Consider the following 20788-nt stretch of genomic DNA (forward strand, 5'->3'; position numbering starts at 1 on the left):
TTTCTTGCGTTGAATCATTGAAAATGATGGAGAAAACTTACGGTTACGGAGGCATCAAACACGAGCATACGAGTGGTACAAGACATTCAAGGAAGGCGGAGAATTGGTTGAAGATATGTAGTAAATATCGACACAGAAAAGAAAATTGTGATGGAAAATCGTCGTCAGAGCCTAAGAGAGATGGCTCAAAATGTGAACACGTCTCACAAATCTGTTCACACAGTTAGTTAATGTTATGGGCATGGGACGTGAAAGAGAAAACAATTCCTCATTAACCAAGCACGCTATTCGCCAGATAGGGCAACGTGTCACTTTTTGTTTCCGAAAGTAAAACTGCCACTTCGCGAAAGACATTTGGAGCTCATTAAAATTAGCAAGGAAAATTCACAGAACGTGAGTGCCAAATCGGGAAATATTTATAAGAAATGCTTTAATGATCGGATTAGTCGTTGGAAAAAGATATTGAATCAAACGGAGCCTATTTTGAAGGTGACAAAATAAATTTCGAAGATTAAATTAATATCTTATGTTTTATTTAAACAATTTTTGATATTTATCTGACAGAATGCACGATCACGTTGTACGCTTCGATTAGTATGGTTCCAGCAAGTCAAATGAAAAATGAATGTATCGCATGAATTATACAGCGATTGCACCCACAACAAATGGACGAAACACAAAGCTCTATGTGTTTGCTACGTCATAACTATATGAAACGAAACAATCTCTAATCAGATGAACATGGTGCAATTTTTTAATGCAATTTTAATATTTTAATATACGATTTATTGGTGTGACATTTTTGTGTAAAATCCTAGTCCAAAGTCAAATTGTGACTTTTCACCTCTTATTATTATTACATTTATTAGCACTGAAATATTCGTGTTTTCAACCTTTAGAGCAAGGTGTCTGATCACGGTTTCCGATTGTAAATTCTGGACGCGGGGTGGTATAATTAATTGTTAATCGGTGATCCGTTCCATTGATTTCAAAAGGAAAGTGCGATGTAACAAGCTGTACTATTTGAAAAATGGAAAGTGAACAGCAAGAGGCTTCAACGAGCGTGGAGCTGAATGGTTTTGCGCAGCTGTATTCCTGGTGTGCCGCGAGAGCAATGTTTGTCTGTGCGGGTACGAGTCGAGCAATCAGCGAATGTTTGCAGGCCCTTCCCAAATTCATTAGCGCGCGCTTTTCGTGCCGAGCTGAGTGAAAACATTTCGCATTTCGATGGCCATGGCAACGAACAGCTACAGCTTACTGCTCGCATCGATACTGCTTTGTTCCTCCCGCAAAGAAGTTCATCGGAAAACTCAAGGAACATGTCACCGAAGATTGATTCACTTTGCTCGAACCCTTAACGTCCCGAAGCATCATCTTAGGCACCCTCGACACGTAATCGTTCCGCGAGCGAACGTGATTCGAATCGAATCCCGCTGAAAATCATCAACGCACAGACGACGAACTGTCGGAGGCAAGCGATTAAAAAAGAGCCTGGACTGGCGCGGGCAACGTGTTTAATTGCTGTCCCGTCTTCGATTGAATTTCTAATTTCGAAATGGAATTTTTCGCGACGATCGCGTTGCGCCGCGTTGCGGCGGCTTCCGTCGATTTATCATGGGATCACAATTTAGTGTCGTACGAGCTGTTAGCAAACCGACGGATACAAATTGATGCCCTCCGGGCCCAGTGTCGGTAAATTAATAGAGCCAGCGTTAGGTTCAATCGATGATACGCAATAAATTGATGAAATCGTTATTGCACCGTCTGGCATTATTTAATCAGCGATGCACACTTCATTCGAGCACGGTTTTCTCAATAACTATGTATAACTAGATGCTCGAATAGCACGGCGAGCCCGCTGGTCCATTGTTCATCGGCATCGATGATACACCGTAGAACGCTGCATGCCACCACGCCTCGTTAATGACACCGACAGCACCCGGCACAACGCGGCAACCGGGAGACCGACGGTCGTCTACATCTTGATTCTCTTGTTTTTCAACCCACCCCTGCCCCACCCTTTGGCCGTCGGTCGCCATCTCACCCTTCCAACCTGCGAGTCCACGTTTTTTTCCGTTCCTTGATCGTCGCCGGGACTTTGCGGCCGTTGGACCGTCAGCGAACCATGAAGTTGCCGGCATGTTGCATCGCGGAATCACACGACAATCGCTAAAAGGAAAAAGATGGGTGGCGGATAGGATGCAAAAAATGAGCAATATCGTGGTCGATGGTGGGCGATGATGGGCGATGGTGGACTGCGGACAAAACGTCGCGTCGAGGACGGTGATTGTTCGACGAGAGAATCCTGTGTTTCCCTTTTGCATTTGGCCCGGCACCCCGAAAGCTTCCGTCCTCCTTCCACGGATCCTTCCATATCCGTTCCTGGTCCTCTTGCTTCCGCGTGCACACCTCGGTCTTTGTTCCATATTACACGTACTCGCGGCTTGTTAAACTCCTAAGCCTGCACTTGACGGCTAATAGCGTGCAATTATTCGAACGCGGCGTGGGAAAAGCACTGGGGGGCTTTATTAAAGCTCAACTCCCGAGAATCAAACGAAAAATTTCACCTGAATGAAGCGTCACAGGACCGACCGAGCGGCGCGGCGCGGAGCGGCGTTTCTCCTTCACTCGAGGGGCTTTCATTTCTGCACGTTGTAATGCAGCCAGTTAGCGAATACGCTTGAAATAAGACATCCAACTTCGCTGGGTGACGGTTTTACTGAGGGATTTAGCGGAGCCCAGAATCCTTCTTCGCGGAAGCGAAGGTAAATACTTTATTTCAGTATTTAAAGTCTCCTTTCCTCTCGTTCCGACGAGAATTCACAATACGATCTTTTCAATCTGATAAACCGCCGCTCTATCTCCGCAGACAGCGCGGACACAAACGACACTCGGCCGATACCCGTTCTTCGGCAGGTTCGTGATCGCGGGATCTTAGGAGAACGTTGTTCCCTATGTAACCTGGAATTGATAGGGCAACGTATTATGCGAACTCGAGCATAATGCGGGTGAAATGTTATTTAAAACGCGAATCAACGCGTACGCTTAAGTACGTTCGCCGTAACGGAGGCAGATAATATGAGTATACCCTTTTCCGGTCACGGGATTCTATGCCGTTAATACCTCCTGTTAAATCTCGCCTTTGTTACACTATTCCCAGAGAGCAGAGGAGCAGGTCTTTTTCTGAAAAAACAAGGTGACCCGAAAAGATTATTCTCGTGACGTACCAGCGTTGTCCAACGGTAATTCCGAACTTGAGCCGAGAGTATCGCGACGTTACAACTTTTAATGCTGCTGCCCTGGCTACGGAGTTCTACCCGCCTCCGTCTTATCAGAGTCGGCACGTGAGATCGTGCGCGATAGCCGGTCGCGTCGCAGTGATTTAAGATTGATAGACGAGAGCATGCTGCATTGTTTTAGAGAAGGAGAGCGCAGCCAGAGACGCGCGTTCAACAGCAAAATCGAATGTTAATAAGGCTTCAACGCCTTCGTCGCCCCTACGTTAATATCAGAGCTAACACCGTACAAGCTGCCCGGTTATTAGTAGTTAGTTACCCTTCGCGTGCCGTCGCTCGCTACCAAAGGACCTTGATCTAGGACACGGCGTTCTTACGGCGTGCACACACACGTACACACAGACACACACACACACACACATACACAGAATGCAGGGTACGTATAAGGTGAAACGGCTGAGAGAGGACCGGAGAGACAGATAGAGGGAGACCACGAACGCGCGCGCGAAAAAACCACGATCCAACAGGAACGGCGACCGCGTCACATGTTCCTCTATTTTGTTCTCTATTTGAACGATATTTACGTCGTATATTTTGGTGCAATTATTTCGTAACCCTGGCTACAGGTCATACCAAGGGATTAGCAAGTTTCCATACCGAAGCGAACGACAAGTTTATATTATAACACTCGCAGAAGATTTTGATCGTGGATCGTGGTCCAACCAAAGGTACATGGATCCTTGGTCCCATGGTTATGTCCACATCGTCGATTCTCTCGAAGGGTGGACTACGAGAAAGGGATGGACGAGGATCCAACGATAATATCGGCTGCGCTTCGTTCGGCCACGAGCGTGCGAGGAACTCGAGAACGAAAACCGCAGCCGAACCTCGACGACGTTCTCAGTGGTCAACTTCGAACACAGATAGGACACAGTGGCCCAGAGGGTAGCGAGAGCTTGCGGACGAAGATGAACGGAATACGCGCAGGCGGAATGGGGATAAATAGACGGACAGAGAGGAAGAGAGACGGAGAGAGAGGGAGAGAGAGAGAGAGAGAGAGAGAGAGAGAGAGAAAGAGAGGGAGAGGGAGAGAGAAAGACGAAAAAGGATGCAGGGAGGGAGGAAGGTGTGGTGCAAGGGTGATGGAAAAAGCTTGATACAGGTCGAACAGATAGAGATAGAAATACGTGGCAGGTGCAGGAGAGGATTCGCGTACGGGCGGGTGAGTTGTGCGTACCAATCGCGGGTTCAGGGTACGTCCGCAGGCACGCAGGAGGAGGCGAAAACCGGGCACAGCCCCAGGAGCGGAGGGTTCTGGCAAACGGGGCAAAACCGCCCACGCTGCTTCCCGGGAACCGGCGCGCGTCTGCTCGCGCTGCAGCGAGTGCAACACACCGAGTACCGCGCGCGAAAACGGGCTTCAACGCGACTCGGTTGGGTGGTGGCCCGCTGTTCACTCGTTGGAAAGAAAAAGCGAGACAAGAAACGGTGAAAGCGCGAGAGGGAAAAGCAGAAGGAGAGACAGAGAGAGGAATGCGTGAAGGAGGAAGGGTGAAACGAAAGAGGAAGCGGAAGAGGAGGATAGAGGAGAAGGAAGAAGGGTGGCAGGTAGGCTTGGAGGGGACGGGTGAGGTGGCGGAGGTTGGGCGACGGGGGTGGCGGCCGATTCTCGGTTGGTGGTAGTGGAGGCGAAGCCTGAAGGGGTGAGCGAGGTGGCGGCGGCGGCGGTGGCGGCGGCGGCGGCGGCGGCGAACATAAAATCCGTCGCACATGCCTGGTGCATTCATTAGGGGGGATGTGCCCGTGCAGCGTACACGTCGACCTGCATCCACGCCACCCTCTCTCTCTATCGGTGCCACCCCTAGCCTCAGTCGCGCTCCGCGGCCAACTTGGTACACACGCTACTTTGTTGTTCCTCCCTCTCGGAGTTTCGTTCGCGTTCATACGCCATCGACGTCGCGTCGCGAGACAATCGTGTCGCTGCAATAATTTCACTTCGATCTGTCATTGATTCTCGATTCTCCGAGACAGAGCCGAACGTTGTATCGGGACCGGAGAATCATCTGTGCGCTTTCGTTTCTCCATGCCGTTCAGCCTTCTCGCTGACGGTTCTACGCGTTCGATGACAAGGGCGAGAGCTTGAAAGTCGAACTCGGTGAACACAATTGACGAGTGCGTTTCTCTCGCCCGTCTCTCTCGTGTGCGCGAATGTACTGTCCACGAACGTGACCACGATCGCAGTTTCACCGTGAGCCGAAGAGAACCAAAAGGATCGTGCGAAGAGGAGTTCCGTCCGGAGAGGATCGTCCTCGGAAGATCATCGCGGAAGATCTTCCGAAGGAGGATCACAGGGATCCTCCTCTGATCTGCGTCGCCGGCTACGGGAGGCCGACAGGATTTCATGTTCACGAATTTCAGTAAACCAGGTAACGATGCGCCAAACCCGCATACACGGAATCGGCGTGTCGATTTTCAGATTTTCTCTCGCGATACGTTCTTGCGCTCGCGCTACCTCCGAAAAATGCTCGTCGTCTACGTACGTCTTTCGATCTGAGCGCTCGGCCTTCCCAGCGGCACGCGACACGCGACTTGCCGAGAGGGGAGGGCAGATACGCGCCTATTATGTGGCCCGCGAACAGCCTACCAGAAACGGGATACATCGATCGCGAGATCTAGAGGTATGCGTCGCGTGTATCTCCCCACCAAGATGGGGTTGGAAGGGAACGATCGCTCGACCAATTCCTCCACGGTTCAAAGTCCACGAAAATTTCTTTTACTTCCAGCGTTCGAACCGCGATTGCTTGCTCATGGTTTATCGATAAAACCATGCCGTCTATCGCTTTCAGTCGCAATTTTTTCATATATAATACTAACCAATAATCGGCTTGGAAAACAAGGGCTGCGATGCGCGATCGATTCTAGAAAATATGTAAAATTTCGGAGGATGTGCGGAAGGAAGGGAGGGTGGGAGGGAGAGAGAGAGGGTGGAGAATAAGGGAGGTGTGGGAGAATCCGGCAGTAAATTCTGTAACTGATCGCGGAACCGGATAGTTTAACGGATTTCAATAATGTGCTCTGTAAACTAGTCTGCATTTATTGGTTTAGCATCCAATTGAAACATAAACTGGTCCGGCACGAACAAAAACACGCGACAACGCGATCGTCAATTTTCGGAAATGTATTGTAGCAAGTAACGTGTAATTTGCGTAATTCCGATTCCTGTTAGTTACGCGGTAGATTTGTACGCGATTAAGAATTTGACAGTGTTTCGAATGCAACAACGAACGATGTTTAGTAACGCGGAAATACGATTTAACGTAAAAAAAGAAAAAAAAAAATGAAAAACGAGAGGGAACACCGTGTAAGGTAGAGTTGCAAAAAAGACTGACTTTTGCTCAAATAAATACTAGATACCGTAGGTCTATAAAGTATTATATATGCACGTGTATATTGATGTATTCGATATTAGTAGATTCGTAAAATCTCCGCTGTGATAATAGCGTTACGATATAAGATAACTCCGAAATACTTATTCGACGTAGATTTAGGATTACCGTGAAATTAAGTTTTATCGTGCAAATCGTGCGTATACGCGAAACAAACAAAATGTCATTGTTTTATTAGTCGCATCGATTCCAGCCTCGCGAACAGCATAATTGCGTCATTACCAATTATGCAAAAGAAGCGCGAAATCCGTAATTTAATTTCCCCGCATAACATTTGAAATTAGCATGTGTCACGCGATTCGTATGAAACGCAATCGTATTCGCGAGACGGCAAACCGAAAGCCCATTTTCTCCGTGCGAGAAAGTTTCAGACGCGCGAAATAGTATTTTGTGATCGGGACTCGTTTATCCGGGCCCAGCGGAACCGTCCCCCTCCCCCCGCCGTTCTGGATAAACGCGCGATGGGGAAACGAGCTTTTGCAAAAGTTAAGCACGCGGCATTTCATATGGTAATGGAAAACAATTAAGCGAACCGAGAATTTCGGAGATAAAAGTTCGGATGAAGCGGACCATTCTTTATTAGAATTTCCACAGGATTGTTTGCCCGATATTTTGCCGGGCAAACGTTCTTCCCCTATGCAAATACAAACTACCATAACTTCTTACATAGTGTGCTGCGGTGGACAAATAATGCAATAACGGTAAATCAAGATTAATTTTTAATCTACCGCGATGGAGAGGGGTGGGCGGCGATTCATAATTTATCGCGGGCGCACAGCAACCCGGCACTTCGAGTCACACCTAGATTAAAGGGAAAAAATGATCGCGCCCAGTAAAAATACTTCGGTGTAAAACCGAGTCAACCATTATCGTTTATTTTCTCTCGCTTCGGGTGTCATGCTATGCCTCCATTCAGCGAGTTCGGGCGGAGGCGTTCGAAACGTAAATCGGCGGCAAGCAAAGCGCGCTCACGCCCGATCCACTCTGGAGAATGACGACCAGAGGGGAAAGGAGAGGGGCGGCCGAGAATCGTAGTCCTTCTATCTAATTCGCAATCTTCGATTCTTGGATCTGTCCGGAATAGTTTATCAATCGGGCCTTTCGATCGCTGGAAAAATGCTTAAGCCATGGAGGACGGGAAATTCGTTGCGGCGCAAATAGCCCGCCTCGAAGCGCGTCTTCAACCATACGCGACGCGTACCTATGAAACGCGTAAGTACGTCAAATACGAATCCGTTCTTACGCGAGAAACTTCCCCGTTGCGTTTGCAGATCAAACGTCGAAAGCGCGCTCTTTCTCCCCCTAAGGTGCACGGTCGTATTGTCGCTGGGAAAATGTATGGCCGAGTGCTGCTGCAGTACGCGTCTCTTATCGAGACAGTATTTCATGCGGACTTTCTTACCTCTGCATTAAATTTTACCAAACGAACCAACTGGCAGTTTTGGTTCGCCGAAGAGAAATTTGCACGCACATACGCACACACACAATTTATATACATATTTTATATATATATATATATATATATATATATATATATATATATATATATATAATATGTATATATAATGGATATATATATATATATATATATATACACAATATATATTTACGTGTGCGTGACTTGCTTACTGCAAGAACTTTAACCCGAATGTGTATTCGTATCGATGTTCCGCGTGCCGCGTGTTCCTCCTTCGCGTAAACAATGGAACATTTACGTGATTCGATGAAAAATAGTATGACAACAAGCAAACCAGAAATCGTTTCGCGAATCGCGATATTTTGTTGCGTACCGATCTACGCGATATGCGCGCGCAGTAGCGCGCGGGCATGCGCGGTGCGAATGATCGCGTGGCACCGCTGCACTTCCGGTGTGCATCGCGCGAAGATCGTCCCTGAAGATCTCTCCCATCCGCACCGAAGACAGAGAAACGATTTTCTCGCCGCACCGCACACGACGGCTTCTGTGCGCGCTGGCGAGAGAGACGCCGACGTATCGGGCCACGATACGTCGTGATGCCAGGCTTCGACGTGTTTTCCTCGTGGAACAGTCAAGGCCGCCGCGAGATAATTATGCAGATAACGGTGATGCTTGCCGGTAACCCAGCTGCGTGGAGGATCTACAGGTCCGTTCCTTTGCTAACGATAAGCATTACATCTGTTTCCTTCTATGTTTGTTCTATAGCGTTGATCTTTGATCTTTCTGAATTCGTAGCATTTTTCATTATTGTTCGTCGTACATGATCGCCGAGCAGGCATATCGCCGACACGCTCGTCGTCGTGCAGTCTGAAAAAGTTCTTATAGAAAATACGCGGCAATCTTGTCGAACAGTAGGAAGAACTTGTTCGAGAAACCGGTTCGTTCGATTTGTTGCGTAATCGTTTATTTATTCGGAGAACACTGTTTTGATAGCATTTCAGACGAACAACGGATTTCGTTGTTCCTCTTTCGTCTTTTATCGGTAGGATTCTGTTTTTTTTTTGTATAACAAAAGATTAGAGTTGTTAATAGATTCGAAGGTCTCGAGTTAAGCTTGCCTCTAGCCCGCTAGCCATACCCTTTCGGTAATTACTCGCCGGCAGGATTGGTAAATCCGATCTGGTACCGCCGGTTTATTCGTTTTTCCACCCCCTCCGGTCCTATATGCCATCTCTGTTAATTTCGCCCGGGGACCCGCGGAATAGGAAAAAAGAGGACGATGACAAAAATTTGTCTGAAAGTAGAATCGCACATTGGTATAGGGTTAAATTGAATCATTGGAATTGCTTTCGCAAAGTAATCCGAAATCTGATACAATTATTCAACTGGCCGTGTTAAATCGGTTCTCTGCAAAACGTGTCCTTAAATAATACGATCACCGTATAATGCTCGTCTCTATTTGCTACATCGTCGGCAGCGACGAGCCGACGAAAAACTTTCTCTCACGAGAGGAAAGTTTAAAATGTTTCCTAGCTAGTTTGTCATTAAAAACGATCGGCGAACGCCCAATGGCGAGGAGGCCGGTCGTCGTGGCCCGTGCAAACGTTTTAAATCCTCAGAAACACGCTCGAGATAAATCCAATTATGCTTATTGCGTTGTCCGTTTAATACACCGAATTTCTATTTACCATCATGCCCTCGTATCTTCACCGAGGAACAAGTACGCGAATTGTAATTTTGCGCAGTGCCAATCAAAGTGCGGATTAAATCTGTTAAATGGTCAGGCAAAGCTTGTAAATCCATATTCGAAAACCGATTAAGGAGATTTTCCAATTTTCCCTTTACCTATTGATTTCGTATGGTTAACACGATTATCGTTCGGCTCGCGGGCGGCCGAAATTAATATCAGAAACTCGCGATTTGCGTGAATTACCGTTTATTGCAGTCAAATGAAGCCGAACGACCCCTTTGCACTCGATGATTTTCCGGGAAACGTAATCCCCTCTCGAATTACGCGGCGCGTACACGCGCGTGTTTCGACGGATAAAAAAGAAAAAGAAGACGAAGGCATTCGCAACTCATTAACATGGGTGCTCATTAAAGCATTCGGACTAAAAATGTAACAAATTCTTGTCGTTTTCCATCATTTTTGATACGTTTTGATGCGATTCAAGTCTCTGAATAGACTGTAGAAATGTAAACAACGCTTAGATATCATTCTACCAATTCTGAAACGAAAAACTAATTTTGTTTACAATAATACTCGCATTTGTAGAAAATTATCAGGGTTCTGTAAGAACATAAAAATAATAATTAAATTCGTCAAGATTATTTGCGTAATATATATAATTATCACGACTTCATAGATAATTTACTCAATTTTAGTAGATTATGTACATTTTCATAGATATTCACCTATGTGCATTGATCTAATGGTAAATTATATCTTCATATAAAATCCATTAAAATTTTCTATAATAATTATATTTAATATTAAATAGATAAACTACACACAGTAAAGGTTATGTTTTCTCTATTCAAAGAGATGAAAACATCCGAAACGGTTGGATTTTTAGGCTTTTTCGAAATTGTATGCATTAAATATGTTCGAAATAGAATAGCAATAAAGTTGAATTAATTTCTATCGAAGGAAACTATGAATTCAATTGAAACTGTTGGAAGAAATGCAATCGCGTGTCTAATCGCGTTTGAATTCGAGCGCCCTTCGCGCCATTCCCCACGGCAGATGCACGAAGGTCAAAAGTATTTTAAAAATAAGGCCGTAGGCATTGGCAGATTGGTATAGCAGTGGACGTTAAGGGTCGGGTGGCGTTGTAATGGCAAAAAGTTTGCGAAAGGTGAGTAATCGTCGAAACGATAAACAAACCTGGGTCGTTAGTGTATACGGTGCGTTAGTTAGCTGGCGCTGGGTTTAGGTAAATAAAGCCGCGTGTGGAGCGTGTTTGAATGGTTAGAAATCGTGCATCAACAAATCGAGTTTTCGCGAGAAGGCTCGTGGCTAGACGAGTCCGAACGACAATGGCGCCCAAGCCTCGCGAATATTGACATTGCCGAAAACATTATCTTCGAATATTGGATATTATCGTATCTGTGAGTGACACTTACTACGTCGCAATTAATATTCTAACCTTCTTTTCATTTTTGGCACGTTCGTCGACGTGAAATTGCAAACGGAGTAGTTCGTTGGTTGCCGAGGTTATGCGAAAAAAATGTTTTCGGCACGTATAGTAGCGACGCGTGAACCCTGAAGGGTTTTACAGTTATACTGCAATGTGGCACATTTGCAGAAGCACGGAGGAAGTTGTGTGGGTCTAGAGTTGCGATATAATCTCCGAGGAGATATCGTCAAGTCGATATAGGAGAGTGTGCGTGGAGAAGGCGTGTGAGTTAACGTTTTAAGGGTTAGGGAGTCATTCTGTAGTCAGGGTGATCAAAGTCTCTAGTGTGGACAGTTCAGGGCAGCTAGTTTGGTTGTAGGGTCGGGATTGGAGATAGACAAGATGGACCAACAGTATTGTCTACGGTGGAACAATCATCCAGCCAACCTCACAGACGTTCTCAGCTCGTTGCTTGCCAGAGAGGCACTCTGCGACGTAACCCTGGCGTGTGTTGGAGACACTTTCAAGGCACACCAAACGATACTCTCTGCATGCAGTCCGTATTTCGAGAGCATTTTCCTTCAAAATACCCATCCCCATCCAATTATATTCCTGAAGGATGTCAATGACACAGAAATGAAGGCGTTGCTGCACTTTATGTATAAGGGAGAAGTTAACGTTAGTCAGCATCTGCTACCGATGTTCCTTAAAACAGCGGAGGCATTACAGATTAGAGGCCTCACTGATAATAGTGTAAATAACAAGGCAGAAGAGAAAAGTCCATCGCCAGAACCAGAAACGCAAACTGGTATTAGGCATACTGACTCACCTAACCTTCAGCCTCTTCCTGAAAAGAGGAAAAGAAAGCCTTCGGGCAGCTACGATGTTTCTCTTAGTGGTCCACCCAGTGAACGGTTCATGTCCGATTCTCAGGTGTGTAACTTCAAATATCATATACACATATTTATATTTGTATTTGTAATCTTTTATCTTGTCGCATTCTGTTTTTAAAGCACTAGTATATTTTGTTTTCATTTTAGAAACCTGTTTCTTTTTTAATCATACAAGTAGGTAATTTTGGAGCAAAGTAAAATATATGGTAATAATAGATTATATTGTGTTTCAGATTATTATATTACTTTGTAGAGCTAAATTACTCCATTTGGTGCCATATAAATTCATTTCTTTTTGTAGAGTATCTTAGCAATGTTATAGAATTATGTTTGTTTCAGATATAAATTTTATTTATTTTCTTCTGATACAAGTTTTCACAAAATATTTTTGAAATCAGTTGAATTGGAGTAAAATGAATAATTTCTTTATTTACCGTCACATTTTGTAAGATTTCACACAATCCATAAATATTACTCAGTTCATGTGCAATATCACAATTATAATTTCGGTATTAAAATTTAGTCCTACAATAAACATGGCTATAATACATGTCAATGTAGTTTACATTTCTATTCACATTTTAATATTTTTTTAAATGTTCAAAATCAATATGATAGCTTTATTTATTACAACTTTTGTTGTTAATCATGGTTATAGAATGTATTTAGAAAGTTTGCATCATTCAATATATTAAAATCTTGATTGCAATGTTACTTTAAATTAATTGTCTAGTTTTTTGAGTAATATTTTGAAAACATATGCTCCCGCGTACTCGCGACGCGCGTGGCTCCGTACATGCGTGCGTGCACGAATATCTATATGCTATATATATGTTTGGAAGATGTAGTCACATGTATATGCCACAAATTTTCTTATATGTAGGGTCTAAAATTCAAAGATAATGATCGTATTTCGTTATCTACATACTACATGTATATGTGATTGCACAGCTTTCCAAATATCTTTTTATGACCTTGAGAAATGAAGCAAAAGTTAATCTGCGTTTTAAAACGTGAACTGAGTAATTATAATATCGTATGTTTTTATTACATATTTTCTCTTAAATTTTAATAGTAAAAAATTTTGTAGAATTTTTCTTTATTGCCTGAAGGCATTGGTAATGAAATTGATAACAAGGAATTATTTATAGACCCCATAAAAATCAACATAGGGCATAGAAAAATATTTTTTATTTTATCGTTTGTAAACTTACACAAATCAAATTTGAATCTCATTGAGAAACATTATGTACACGTTACAATTAGAAATGATTTTAGTACATTTAAAATCTGTGTCCTTTTTATTTATTGTTTTCAGGCATCCTCACAATGTAGTTACAAATCAAGCCCTCCTGTGATTCCAAAGTTAAATAATGCCTTGGGAGGTGAAATGGAAGATGGTGGTCGACCTATGTCTCCTTCATCACAGCCACAACCGTCTATCAAACAAGAGTTAGATCATCACTTAGACTTCCATGACAACATCTCCCTCCCAGTAAGTGATTCCTCAAATATATTACTTTGTACGATAGTAAAAATATAGTTACATTTTGCATGTCAATTACCTATTATTTTCTATGTAGACTATATTACCTAGTTTAAAGCATGTATATAGTCCATGATAGAAAATAGTTTATAATTGTGTGTTCTTATCATGAATGTGCTTGTTTTTTATGAAATTATTATGATTTTTAATTACAACTTTGGACACATAGTTGGTTTAGTTATTTTATCATTAGAGATTTTTGTTCCAAATAAGTATTTTCTTTAGAAGCGTGTATTAGAAAAAGTAATTTTGACATAGCTTTCAGTATAGAATCAGGGTAGTTTCGTTTCAAATTCATTTGTTTTATTATATACTGTTTTATTTCAGCACATTACTTTTGCTGTAATAATTCTTTTTATTTTTCTGGGAAGTATTACATTTTCATGTGTAGCTCTCAATGCTATTCATGGAATCGTACATGGATATGTACCGAAGATATTGTTTCGTTGCTGTTCCCATAATTAATTTACTGTCATTATCCTACGACTACTTAGTCCGAACAAACATAGGAAGGAAGGGATGTTTACAATACAGACGCTAAAGAGAAAAGTTGTCTTTTTATATGCTAGAAAGCAAACTCAGAGATGTGTTGATTAAACACATATCCTTTCCTTCTCTGTTGACAGACTAGTGTGGAGTGGGATGTTCAGAGAGATGGGAAGAGTGTCGAAACTATGGATATACAGAATATGCCCCAAAATCAACCAGATTCTGCTGATATACAAGTTTCTCGTGAAAGCTCTATCATGGCTGGCGATTCTCTGTCTGTCAATGTATCGGGGACTACATCCGAATATAATGAAAATTCTCAAAAATTATTGCAAAATCAGTCTGAGTCTCATAAATATCTCATATTGGATCTCTTGTCAGATAATATAAGTATTAAGAATTCTCAAAAAGATGTAGACACTCATAGGTCTACAATAGTGAATCACTGTCAGGAAATGTCAGTAATAGAGTCTACTTTGAGTAATGTTTCGCAGTGTACTATTCCTCAAGGTAGAAAAAGTGGTAGGTTCAGAATTAGTTGGGTAGCTATGTATTCTTGGCTTCAGTACGATGAGAGATTAAACCTTATGTTTTGTAAATACTGTAGAAAATGGAGTAAGTCGTTTCCTGGAATACGTACTTCTTTTGCAACTGGGAATGGTAATTTTAGGGTCGAAATAATAAATCATCATGATAAATGCAAAGCACACAATTTGTGCATTGCCAAAGAAAGAGAAGCGAAAGCAAATTACATCGTAATTGCACCTTCGTTATAACCTGAGATCAACTTTGCTCAAATAACAACTTAATTGAATATAGAGTATTGAAAAATCTTTTTATTACACTGTCATTCGTTGCAGAAATATGTACACTCCTTTTTTAAGCAATCAGTTATTATGTATGCACAGTTCGTGTTTATTTCTTTGAAAAATTAATATATTTCATTTGCATTTTATTGTTAGCATGCTCGTGCCACAGTAGTTTAACAAATTCTGCAAACGGTTCCTTCGTTTAAATATTACACGTGATTTTATTTTAAGATACGCAATAAAAGTAGATGCAATTCGCAGCACAAAACTGTAAATTTGGAGTAAAGATGCATTTTTTGTAAACATTAACGTTCCAATCGCCATATACGCAAATCAATTTGATTTTTAAATTGTTTTCTTATCGTTCTTTCATACAAATATTTTCAATGATTAAAATACGTTTAAAAAAGTCGATGATTTGCATTATGATTTTAATTTTCGCCTCTTCTTTTAATGAATTAAATTTATATTTACATAAGGGTGTTTCGTTTAATTTTATTGCATCATTTTTTAATACAATAATATCGATGTCAATTTAATAATCATAGCCATGTTTTTACGAGTAATTAATTATCGCGTTCTGCTATTTTTTTGTAATGCGTTATAATACAAAGATTAAAGTGAAGTGTTTTCTTAAACTTTGGATAGTTTACTGGAAGTTATATGATAAAGACTTTTTATGAATAAAAATATTTATCGTCACATTAAAAAATACTTTATGAAGTTAAGCGTGTCATCGTATTAATAAATAAATATTTTTTAAATGTAGATGATTAAAGTCAAATCAGTACGCATATTTCCTCAAACAATATATTTACGCATGATACTGTTTAGAAAGTTTTGTAAAATTGTTAATCCTAAAATACAGTTAGAACGAAAAGAATGGCCAAAGTGTGCATTTTTCAAATAATGTACTTCTGTGATGAATATCCCTGCTATGAATTTGAACGAAAATTAAATATTCTAATTACAAATTATACTTTAAGTGTCTTGTAATATATTCACTGAGGAATTCGATCTTTATAAGCAGTTGTAACAGTTACTTAACTTCCTCCATCGTTCATTACGATTTAAGTTAAACCTGTAAATAGAAAATAAAAGACGGCTGTTAAAAGTTTAGTTTTATTATTTGCATGCATGAGTTTATTGAACAACATAAACTAATTGTTAGAGATGCATAATACTTCGGTTCTGAGACAGTATATTTTCGGAAAAGTTGATGGAAATAATATTTTAGTTCTTCATACTCTTGCTATTTTTATAATTTTTCTTATTAACGACCCCGAGATGAAAATCATAAATTTCCATGTCAGGCAAACACAACATTGGTTCATAGAACTCAGAAAAAAGAATACAAAACGTATAATTGCATTCTAACATGAATATTTATGTTCGTAAAAGTTTTCCGTTTTCGTCATTGCGCGATAATTTTAAGTGGAAACTAACAAGAAGTATAGAAAAACAGTGAATCCCTAAGTATGATTTGTTGATTCTTGGATAAAATTTGATTATACAATAATCTCATTCTGTATTTGAAATTACACATTCTTCTTTACAAACTTACTATCCACAATCCTTTTATTAAAATCTGTCAATTAACTATCAAAAAGAGATTCATTCGTTGAAATAAGAATAATGTTTATTTTATTATATCAAGTCAAACACGTGGTCAAGATTTAAGACACGATTTAATTACATCATTCAAATCGTATCAATCGTAGGCAGATTTTATTTTGTTATAAATGTTAAGCACTTGCGAATAGGTAGAAAATAAATGTTTATGCAAGAAATTAATATGTCCTAGTTATAAATTAGAGCTTTATATAAAGTTGAAACTTTGAATTACTTATAAAGTAGTTATTACCGACTTGTTGGTTTGTGCATGCTTAGATTTTTAAAAAATCTTTTTCTTGCAACTTTGAAGGTGTATCACATTTATGAACGTTCACTAAACTTATATAATTTAAGAGTCTCAATTAAATCTCAATTTTCAAATTCTTTAGTGATAGGGATAAAAAGGATTTAGTTCTAGAATTTGTAATCGAATAGTATAGCTTTGAATAAATACAAAATATTCATCTGGACTACCTTCATCTAATTTCATCTGGTTAAGTAACATTCGCGCAAGTTCTGTGAAATTATATTCAAAATAAGAAAAGTATAATATTACGTCAATCTGAATATGGTAGAAGCTTTAAAAAGTAAAATTCTAGCAAATATATTAAAGACTGCTTTAATAGCGCAAAAGGAACACCATGAGTGACTGAATCAAGATCTTTTCAATTTCATTAATATAATTGATTTAAAAATTGGAGTAGATATTTCCTACATGTAATTTTAGGAAGTACATAAGATTATTGCAAGAAAATGTTCTTGCAATTGATGCTTGCAATACAAATATTTCAGACAACAAATGTAACTCTTTATTCAAGTATTCATTATTTTGCTGGAGATCAATGCTCATGAAAATTCTGTAGAGTATCGTCAGGATCATTCGAGAACATGTTGTCAGAAGATTTAACATTTCCATCACATAGATCAAAACAATATTTAAATACTTTTTACAATTGGTATAATAAACCAACAAAGAAAAGTTGTTATTTCAGTCTTTCATATATCTTCGAAAATAAATTCCAAACATAAGTATCATTTTTAGATAAATCGGTAATTTCAGCCAGGTGGTGTGAAAAGACAAAATAGGTCGACAAGGATTGCTTACGATAACAATATTCGCATAGTTAGAACATGAAAATTTTTCTAACATTATCTGAAACAATTGTATACAGTATCATTCATGTAGATCATGTTCTGTGCAGGGCCATCCAGTCGGAGTGCTAGGAGAGGAAGGAGGAGCCACGACGGGCGCGCTTAGCGATAGCGTGTCAGGAATTGAACCGTCTGAACACCATAATCCCCCAGAAATGCTCGACGGACTCGATGGTAAGACCTCCAAACATTTGTCATTGCAATCAAAATTCCATTTAGATCTGACGTACTTCCCTACGCCCGCCGAAGCGTCGCTCGAGTTCCGCGTGTAGTCGAAGGGGTAATCGGGGGCGCAACAAGTAACACGTGGGAGCTTATATATTTCGTCAATTGATGTGTGGCATGCGGGTCAACAGGTGTGCGACACTGCGATTTAACAAATTTCGGGACGGGACGTGCCGGATTCGCGACCGGTCTAACGTAGTGCCGCGGCCGCGGGGGAAATACGTGACGTCTAAGAAATCGAGGGAGATGTGCATGCACGTTTGCAAGGATTTTTGCGCGTCGAGTCGTACATAGGCGTACGAAGCGAGCATCCCTCTATTTCCGAGTCTGGCAAGCGTAGTGAGTGGTAACTCTTTTTTAGAACACGAAACAGAACTTTCTTGTTGGATGTGTACTTATATATATCCTGTATATGTTGTGTGTATATACGTGTACGCGCGCGCGTGCTCCTATGTACATACGGGTATACCACACAGTTTATACATATATTATTATCCTTGGTGTTGTGGTGATGGTATCGTGCATTTGCTATGTCACTGTTCAGTAGTTACCGGTTTCCACCGCGAGTGTGTTAATACATACATAGGCGTGTCTAACAAAAGAAAAGAGAAAGTCAAAAGTAAAAAGAATCGAGACACGTTGTTGTGGTTTTGGGCAAAAATAAAATGAAAAGAAATAAATCAATAGATAAAGATAAAGATGGTATCGGCAAAGAGCGGACAAGTACTTTTGTTGGTATCAGCAAATGGACCGTACTCCTGTTTGTCTGGACTTTTCTGAAATGGTGTGTGGCCGGTGATTGCGTACGTGGTCCCGTATGTGTTGCGTTTTAATTTTTCCCTTTTTTGTTTTCTGCTATCTTCTCTACATATACATATACATATCGGTGGATCTGTTTATGCGTGGCCCAGGATAACGGAACCATGAACCCGTGCGTGCGTGCGTGCGTACGTTAGAACGAACGAACGAATGCAGTTCTGCCTTTGTTGCGCGTGTGAGAAACATGTGTATATATGTGTGCCACATGACTCTCTAATTTTATATACATATTATTTATATAAATCGACCGTATGTACACACGTATATATCTGCGCACTGAAAAATGCGCACATATACATGTGTGTATGTATATATGTATACATATATTATCACTACGGCGTGATTCTCTATGCATGCCTTTACACACTGTTTTCTCTGTCCTCTTACAAATTACCTTTTTGCCACGTCTCTTACATCACCGTACCTGGCGATCTTAATCTTACATTCTCACGTGTCTCTCTTGCGCTGTTTACTTTAACCCATACGCGTTAACCAGTAAACGGAGACATTAGCAACAAAATACAGTCGACCGCGGAGTTTTCGTTACGTAACCGATCAATGAATCGGCAACTGTGACTCCTTGTCGTCTCGCGGTTCAGCAACGGCGAAAAGAAAAAAAAAGAAATGGAGATATAAATGATAGAATTAAAAAAAAAGCGCGGAGAGAAAGAAAACCTCGCTTGTTACGCAACATGAGATCGTTTCTACCGCAAGCGAAACGCTATTTCTTGAGGGGTCTCCCGTCGGGTGAACACCTCAGGAATCTTCGCAGCACAGAGAAAATAGAATTTTGTTGCTAACAGGACACGGTCCATTTTACCTTTACTCGAATCTGTTGCCGCTTGATCTCGCAGATTAATCTTCATATGCCTTTGTGATCGTTAGCGATCATCGAACTAGAGTCGCTGGTGAAGGAGCTCGATCCTTGGTCTGTTGGTCTTGCGTAGATAGATCTTTGTCGACTCTCGTTTTCATACGGGATCTAGCGCGTGAGTTGGTCGTATAAGATTTTGTCGACGTCGATCGAAATGTAGAAGCAGAATGTCGTCTCTTTTTCTTGATTTTCTGTTCTGTTTTATTCCGTTCCGTTTCACCTTCGCTCCTTTTCCGCCCGGCAGCCGCTCGAATCGTGAACTCTCCGATTGCGGAAGCTCTGTCGTCGGCGTTGTTCTTTTCACGTCGGTTTTTCACCACGAGCCCTTCCACTTCATCTTTTTACCTGTTTCTCGAGCTGTACAATCTTCCCTTTTCTCTCTTCCCCTCTCTCTCTCTCTCTCTCTCTCTCTCTCTCGCGCTCTCTCTCTCTCTCTCTCTCTCTCTCTCTCTCTCTCTCCGTTCAGTTTCATCTTCCTTCTTTACTTTTTCTTCATGGAAATTCCTTTTAGTTGTGTGACGACGTGTTGTGCTAGCTTTGCGTTTTGTTTTCTTTTAGTTTTCCTTTTTTCTAATTTGTTGGAATCTTGACAATGATATCAGAACAGTAGGTATGCGCTTTTTTGATTCGTGTACGTGACATGACATTGATCGTTTGGTACGAGTAGGCATCCATAGAGGTATACATCTATGTACGCATAGAATTTTTCGAGACGTATTATTACGTTGTGAGTGTGGTGTTTCTCGATTTATTACTGCCCTCCGTAAAACACTGTTGATTGGCGAACGTAACTATTACATTGAGAGAACCCCCTCTTTTCTCTGCAACTATTTGACTTGACCGTAGAAGTGTGAGTTAATATTTTCATATAAATATATTACACACATCTATATACATATATGTGTGTATATATGTATATATATTATATATGTAAAATATATATATATATATATATATATATATATATATATATATATATATGTATGTATTGTATATTTATATGATACGAATCGTTATTTCTATGAGAGGTGTTTTCATTACACGTTATCGTTTGGTTTCTTCTTGTTTTTTTCTCCTTGTTTATATTTGTCTATATATACATATATTATCTTATCATGAATTCTAGTAGAGATTGTCGGTAATCGCTGA

The 20788-nt window shown here is 40.9% G+C and overlaps 1 protein-coding gene across 14 annotated transcripts in view; it reads left to right on the plus strand.

The window, feature by feature from the left end:
• Positions 1-5266: 5266 nt before the first annotated feature.
• The window catches only part of LOC143259698 (zinc finger and BTB domain-containing protein 8A-like), a 98632-nt gene continuing 83110 nt past the window's right edge, over positions 5267-20788 (plus strand). For 10 of the 14 annotated variants that reach the window (XR_013033708.1, XR_013033707.1, XM_076523019.1 and 7 more), the window contains exons 1-4: positions 5267-5662; positions 11598-12151; positions 13430-13606; positions 17772-17895. Coding sequence is in view for 12 of the 14 variants with exons in the window: in XM_076523019.1 (XP_076379134.1) it covers positions 5638-5662; positions 11598-12151; positions 13430-13606; positions 17772-17895 (880 nt within the window). In the remaining 2 variants the exon portion in view is untranslated. Of the gene's footprint in view, positions 5663-8289; positions 8806-10849; positions 10958-11034; positions 11501-11597; positions 12152-13429; positions 13607-14283; positions 16070-17771; positions 17896-20788 lie in introns of those variants that run through there. The other 4 variants (XM_076523015.1, XM_076523017.1, XM_076523016.1 and 1 more) reach the window with 4 other exon arrangements.

Source organism: Megalopta genalis, chromosome 6 (assembly GCF_051020955.1).
Source record: "Megalopta genalis isolate 19385.01 chromosome 6, iyMegGena1_principal, whole genome shotgun sequence".
Taxonomy (NCBI): domain Eukaryota; kingdom Metazoa; phylum Arthropoda; class Insecta; order Hymenoptera; family Halictidae; genus Megalopta; species Megalopta genalis.